General features: G+C 45.5%; 1 protein-coding gene across 1 annotated transcript; it reads left to right on the top strand.

Annotated features, from left to right (window-relative positions):
• Positions 1–6,026: 6,026 nt before the first annotated feature.
• Positions 6,027–7,392, top strand: LOC136488123 (uncharacterized). The gene is made up of 2 exons (XM_066485153.1): positions 6,027–6,062; positions 6,164–7,392. Exons 1-2 carry the CDS (start codon positions 6,027–6,029, stop codon positions 7,385–7,387), a joined length of 1,260 nt encoding a protein of 419 aa, XP_066341250.1. The 3' UTR covers positions 7,388–7,392.

Here is a 7,392-nt window from a genome sequence, read left to right as displayed (position 1 = left end):
CCGGCGTGTACTCCCTGCACCGCATCGACCTCCACTCTAGTCACTGTTGGTTTGATCTCCCAACCACAGTGGCCCAACGGCCACTTGGGCCTTGACCTCACGCCCTGATCGGGGGCGTCCAGTCCATCTATGGCTGGCGGGCCCCCGTCACACTGTGCATTAAATAGAGGTGGGGTCGGCGGCTCTCGGTACGAGGTTTGCCTGAGCCGTACGCCCCACCTAGAAACCCTACTCCGATCTAACAGAGGGGCGCAGCCAGTGACGGGAAGCACCGCCGCCGCCACTGCATTGCGCCACCACGGTCTTCACTACGTCGCTCTCTCTTCTCCGACCGTCGCTGCCTAGCGCAGAACTTCACCGATAAACCTGATGGCCGGATCCCCTACTCAATGGATGGTCAGTGCCTAACCCTAGCTCCTACATCTCCTTCTCTCTCTTGGTCTCCTACTCCCGAAGGAAGCTCCAGGTCTATTTGATTCAACTGCTAAAGAAATCACCCACTGGATCCACATCTAGATGATCTAAAGAGTCCTAACAATGGTGCCAGAGCCAGTTCTAGTATGTGGATCTTGTCAGGGGCTAGAAACCCAGAAAGGGGAGGGGTACCCATAACCCTAACCCTAACAGAAGGGAAAAGAAATGGACGGCGGTCCGGGGGAAGTCTTACCAGGGCTTCCCCGCCGCCGTCACTACCGCCTCACGCGGGATGGAGCACCCGCCGCAGGTTTGCTGACGCGCGGGAAGAGATGGATTAGATCTTTTCGGATCTGAACATACAGACTAGGGTGTTTTCACTAACCCTAACCCTAAATGGGTGATAGAAACAGAGGGCTCGGATTCAAGAAAACGACGAGATCCGAACCCTAACCCACTACAGACTCGGGGAAGAAGAAGAACAAAGTGAATCTCTAACCCTAGATCCAATCCCCATCCCCAAATCGGTAAAAACAGAGAAAAAGAAAAGCAAGGCGGTGGCTTACCTCACCGCTGCCATCTCTGCCGTCGTGCGGGAAAGACCGGACCGCGCCGGTGTTCGTCGCCGAGGTGCATTCGCGCGGGTACGGGTACAGGGCGCCGACACGGAGCCGCTTGACGGCGGCGCGCTCTCCCGACGGGGAGCGCGCTCGCCGGCAAGAGGGCCCGCGGTGGCGCCGTCTTCGTTTTCTCCTCCGGCGCGGCTCACTGTCACTCGTGTGCGGCGCGCTGCTGAGAGAGAGAGACGCGCGAGAGAGACGGGGAGAAAGAAATGAGCCTAGGGTTCAGAGGGAGGCCGGCCGTGGCGCGGTTTTGATCAGGCGAAACGACCGGACGGCCGTCGGATTTGATCCGACGACGTGGAATGACCGGGCCACTCAGCGGCCTAGGCGGGATTGAGCTTTCCCGGCCCAGGCCCAGGTTGCGGCCTGGGCGCGGGGAGGAAGACGCGCGCGTATTGGTGGGCCGTGCGCTGCTGCTGCTTGCAGGCCGCGCGCTGCTGTAGCATATGGGCCGAGCGCGTGAGCAGCTGGGCCGCGTGCACTGCTGCTGCTGGGCTCCGGGCTACACAGTGCTGGACCGGGCCAGAATGCACAGTGATGATTAAAAAAATTGTTTTATTATTTTTCAGAAGCAAATTTTTATGATTTCATTCAAAGAATGATTTAAAATCTCTGATAATTATTGCACCAACGTGTTAGAATTTTCAAAGAGTAGAAAAGTACAGTAAAATGCTTCTGAAAAGTAGAAAAGAAATTTTGTCAATTTTCCGCTGAAAAGTTAAAGGTTTATTGTCTTCTAATTTGAAGAGCAGTTATAGTTATTCAGTAAATGATGAAAAGTTTATCCTCCAGTTAAAATTAGAACCAGCTAGAAAATTTTTAATTGGAGGAATAGACGGTTGATAGTTAAAATAAATTATAATATTGTTATTTTCTAACCAACGTTGATGATAACAATATTATAAGTTTATTTATGAGTTTAAGTTTAAAGTTAAATTATGGTATTGTTATTTTCTGACCAACGTTGATGATAACAATATTATAACTATATGAGTTTTATGTTTAAAGTTTAAATCTCTGATGAATTTTGTATCAAAGTGACCAATTTTTCAGAGAAAATATAAAGATCAAGGAATGCTCTTAAAATAGAGAAATGTATTTTCATGTTTTCGCTGCAAAGAAGTTGATTGTCTTCTAATTAAATTCGAACCAACGGGAGAATTTAATTTTGAGGAGTAGTACTATGTTTTCAAGATTATTGAATTTCTATACGTTAATTCCATTTCTGCCCAACGGTGATGTGAAATTAATGTAGAAGAATGATATTTTATTTGCCCAACGGTGATATAGAATAGAACATAAAGTTTTTAAAGTTTAATGAGCATTATTGTTGAATATTTTTCAGACAAAAGACCTCCATGCTTTCATTCTTGAAGCAGAAAGAGAAATGAGCTGGGTACTTGTGACTCAGATGATGAAATGCCTAAGGGCAAGTTATGTACGAAAGAATGCCATTGGTTAAGGGACTGTGTTCTCTTTAAAGAATGGCTTCAAAAGAAAAGAATTTTAGGATATTGATCCAAGAAAAGAGATAGATCAATGAGAGTCTTCATTGAGAAATGTCTTTTATGTACTCTCTGTGGAGAAGAATTTATTTTCAGTTTCACTTATGAGAGTTGTAAAAGTCATATACATGTTTAATTTGACTAACATTGGATTAAACATGTGTGTTAAAAGAATATTTGGATTTATTTCTGAATTTGATGACCGAACACGAGCCAATACTGGCAATTATGTCCGTTCAAAGGAATATCTCGCATGGCGGGAAAAAGTTTATGATAGTACCCGCATGGCGGGAAAAGTTTGAGAAAATACCCGCATGACGAGGTAAAGTTGGCATAGTACATATGTTAACCAATCCTACATGGAGGGAGAGTTTGGCATAGTACTTATCCCGCATGGCGGGAGGAGGATGTGATAATTCATATGCTCTAAAGAAATATCCCGCACATGGAGAGAAGTTTGGGATAGCTCTTATGCTATTCTAGTATTTACCGTACACTCTGATTGTGTTATGGTCATAAGTACTCAATGAGTTTGAGAACAAAAGAAAGTTGCATGTGAACCAAGAGATAAGAATAATATGCAAGTGTGACTTGCAGAAGTATTGATAATAATAGACTAAGTTGAGTTTTGAAGTGTAATGAGGAAAATGTACTCCCATACGAATTTTGTTTGCATGATGTAATCATGTGGATGAAGTAAGTAATCAAAGTTTCCTCATTCACAAGAGTTCTGAATGTTTCGAAATTGTGGTAGAAAAGTTCATACCACATTTCGAGGGGGAGAAATGTAAGAATAATTAAGAAAGACAATTAAGAAAGATACTTTCCCCATACTTCAGATAATGCAATGCACATACTTCAGATAATGCAATGCATACTATGCATTGCAGGTAAAAGTGATCTATAAAAGATGAATGTGATCGTTGAGGGAGTAAGACGGTCATAATAATGATACCCCTAAAGTAAAGAAATAGCTAAATTCCTGGACCTTTTACAGTTTCGATAGGAAGATAGCATAGTCAGCTAGTATTTATACTGGATGACGCCATATGAGTTTTTAGCAGATTAAACCCAAAATAAGAAATTTGAAGATACACCATCTTAATCTGGGGGAGCATGGTATGTAGATACCTAAAGCTTGAATAGAAGTGGGATTACATATCCACTATAGTGTTTAGAGCAACAAATTGCTTAATACATGTTGATATTATATGACATATACAACACCAGATGTTAGCTCTTAAAGAGGATGAATAAGTAAACAAGGATCTTGTGATACAGGTGGCTATAGAACAATTGCCTTTTGGCAATGAAGAGTAACAATAGCCCAATATGAAAGAAGTGCCACGAGGATCTAGAAGATCTCAAAGAATAAGAAAATCAGATATTTCTGGTGACTAAGAAGTAAAAGTTAAGAAAGAAATTCAAATAGAGAGTGATTCCACCTCATTTGAAGAAGCCATGAGAGACGTTCACTCGTCTAAATGGCAAGAAGCAAAGTAACATGAAATGAAATCAATAAATACCAACGATGTTTGGGACTAGGAAGAAATTCCTAATGGAGCCAAAACAGTAGGCTATAATGGGTCTACAAGACAAAGTGACTCCAAAGGAAATATAGAAAGATATTTAAAGAGAATATGGAAAGCTATAAAGCGCCACTTGTGGTGAAATGATTTACATAAAGAGAAGGAATAGATTATAATAGGCATGCAAGGATTCTTTTAGAATCATAATGGTATTAGTGGCACATTACGATTTACAGTTACATCAGAAGGATGTAAAGACACATTCCTCAACGAGGATTTGTATGGAAATGTTTACATGGCATAACTCAAAAGGTTTTGTCGTGGAAGGAAAAGAACGTAAAGGGATGTTGCCTAAAGAAATCCATTTATGGATTAAAGTAAGCTTCAAGACAGTGGTTCTTGAAGTTTGACAGTACAATAAGAAAGTTTGGGTTTTAAAGATAATGTAGAGGACAATTGTATTTATGCAAAGTTTAAACAAGGGAAATTTATTTTCCTAATCCTGCATGTGGGTAGCACCTTACTCACTAGTAGTGGTGTTAATCTACTGTTGGAGAAGAAGCAGTTCTTGTCCTCAAGTTTCAATGATAATGATCTTGGTAAAACATCATTCGTTACAGGAATTGGAACTTACCAAGATAAAAGGAAAAGGGGTATTAGAACTATCTCAAGTGTATACTTAGAGAAGATTCTAAAGAAATAAAGTATATATGTGAATAAACTTGCGCCTGTTCCTATAGTCAAGGGTAATAGTTTTTAGAACTTTCAGTGTTCCAAGAATAAATGTGAGATCGATCAAATGGACGTCCTATATGCTTCAGCTGTTGGAAGCTTACTGAATGCTTATAAGCAAGAACTTACCCTGACACAGTTTATGTATCCGGAATGTTTTTAGCAGAAGTTCAGTCCAGATATAGATCACTGGAATGGAGTTGAGAATGTTTTGCAATTGTGCAAAGATTTATAGGCCTCATGGTAAGTAAGAAAGAATAAGTACTCTCAAATAGTTGTGGGTACAAATGTTAAATTTTGGCGAGATGTTTAGTGAAACTCACATAGTAGCTAACACTCGTAGTTGGAGTTTTATTGTGGAAAAGCTCCAAAGAAACAGTTGTGGTGTCATCAAAGATGCATACCCATGGTATAGCTTGTTATGAGGCTTAAGGACAGGCGAAGTGGTTAAAAGAACTTACACCCGGAATTGATAATGGTATGTAACAGCAATAACCATTTAAGTAGTTCGCTCCTATAACAACGGGTCAAGTGTGCTGCCAAACACATTGACGTTAAAGTTGTACGTTGTGAAGGAGAAAGTCCGGAATCATACTAAAAGTATTGAACATATAAGTAACAAGCAAGTGCTTGCGGATCCACGTACAAAAGGCTTACCACCCAGTGTGTTTGGAGAACACACAGTCGACATGGGTTTATGGTATAGCCTATGATTTCCGGACAATAAAGGGCCCAAAGTTAAAGAATCTGTTTTAGAACAGAGATGTGTATTGTAGCTGTTAAGTCTATCGGCGATTGACCGTGACGATGAAGCATACTCTATGCACTAATCTGTGATGGAACAAATAAAAGTGAAAAGGATTAAAAAGTTTAAAGTTAAAGTATGAGTTGAGATCAAGGGGGAGAATGTTGGTTTGATCTCCCAACCACAATGGCCCAACGGTCACTTGGGCCTTGACCTCGCGCCCTGATCGGGGGCGCCCAGTCCATCTATGGCTGGCGGGCCTCCGTCACACTGCGCATTAAATAGAGGTGGGGTCGATGGCTCTCGGTACGAGGTTCGCCTGAGCCGTACGCCCCACCTAGAAACTCTACTCCGATCTAACAGAGGGGCGCAGCCAGTGACGGGAAGCACCACCGCCGCCACTGCACTGCGCCACCACGGTCTTCACTGCGTCGCTCTCTCTTCTCCGACCGTCGCTGCCTAGCGCAGAACTTCACCGATGAACCTGATGGCCGGATCCACTACTCAATGGATGGTCAGTGCCTAACCCTAACTCCTACATCTCCTTCTCTCTCTTGGTCTCCTACTGCCGAAGAAAGCTCCAGATCTATTTGATTCAACTGCTAAAGAAATCAGGATCCACATCTAGATGATCTAAAGAGTCCTAACAGTCGCAACAACCTTTTCTACCCAACGGAGGCGGCTGCGGAGGAAGCGGCGGCGGCGCAGGATCCGAGCGCACTGTTCAGCGGGATACGGAGGCATGTAGCGCTAAACGAGGTGCCGCAGATACGGGTGCCGGCGGCGGCACAGAGCTTCCTGCACCGGCAGGTTCCGTCGTCGGCCTACGACACCGGCCCAATCTGCTGCGTCGCGCTGTCGGAGAGCGAGACGTTGTTCCTGGACTGCAACTCGCGCGGCGCCTTCCTCTACGACGCCGACGAACGGTGCGTCGTCACGCTGCCGAACCTGCACGAGAGCAAGCGGTTCCCCGTCTGCCTCTCCGTCACCAGCGCCGGTAACGACTCCAGAGACGACACTATCTACGTCATGGATCGGTCGGCGCCGCCGCCGCCGACCGGAGACACCATCCAGCTCCAGGCCTTGGTCCACCACAAGGTGCACAACAGGATTTTCTACAAAGATGACTGGCGCTGCGACGAGCTCCCGCCGCCACCCTACGTCACCAACGGCGACGACGATCGGCGCAACTTTATCTGCTCCCACGCACTGGTCGGCAGCGCGTCCGACGTGATCTGCGTGTCCACGGATGGTGCCGGAACCTACTGCTTCGACACGGCGAGCCGCACGTGGAGCAAGGCCAGCGACTGGGCTTTGTCCTTCTGCGGCAAGATCCAGCACGACGTGGACCTTGGCATCTGGGTTGGCTTTTTGCACTATTCCAGGAAGGACGAGGTCCAACATCTGTGCGTCACCGCCGACCTCTTCTCTGCCACAGAGAGACGCCGGGTAACGACGCTGATGCGGCGCGGCTGTGTGGCTACGGCGGCAAAGACCTGGAACCGCCGTACAAGTGGTACCAGGACTAGCATTTTCCTGCCCAAGCTTGTCAGCCTCGGCTCAGGCAAGTTCTGCCTCGTCCAGTTCTTCGAGACCAGGGAGGAAGCCTGCATCAAGTGTGGGCAATGGCAGTGCGAAGATGTCGTCAACAAGTTTGCTGTGTTCACTGGGGTGGAGGTGGTGCGCTGTGGCGGCGGTGGTGGTAAGGATGGCAATGAGCAAGTCGGCAATGGCAGTGCCGACGGCGACGGTGCAGGGGACCTTCGGATGATTGTTCACAAGAGCAAACGCTATATGTTGGCAAAAAGCTACGAAGTTACCATCGAATGTGTACTCTAAGGACG

This window comes from Miscanthus floridulus, chromosome 10 (genome assembly GCF_019320115.1).
Source record: "Miscanthus floridulus cultivar M001 chromosome 10, ASM1932011v1, whole genome shotgun sequence".
Classification (NCBI taxonomy): Eukaryota; Viridiplantae; Streptophyta; class Magnoliopsida; order Poales; family Poaceae; genus Miscanthus; species Miscanthus floridulus.
This window is presented reverse-complemented; position numbering and strand designations above follow the sequence as displayed.

What these genes read in the sequence shown, in the direction of transcription:
- LOC136488123 (XM_066485153.1), top strand. Translation starts at nt 6,027, where the DNA reads ATGAACCTGATGGCCGGATCCACTACTCAATGGATG. An exon ending in GATCCACTACTCAATGGATG is followed by an intron (nt 6,063 to 6,163) that starts GTCAGTGCCTAA and finishes TAAAGAAATCAG; the next exon opens with GATCCACATCTAGATGATCT.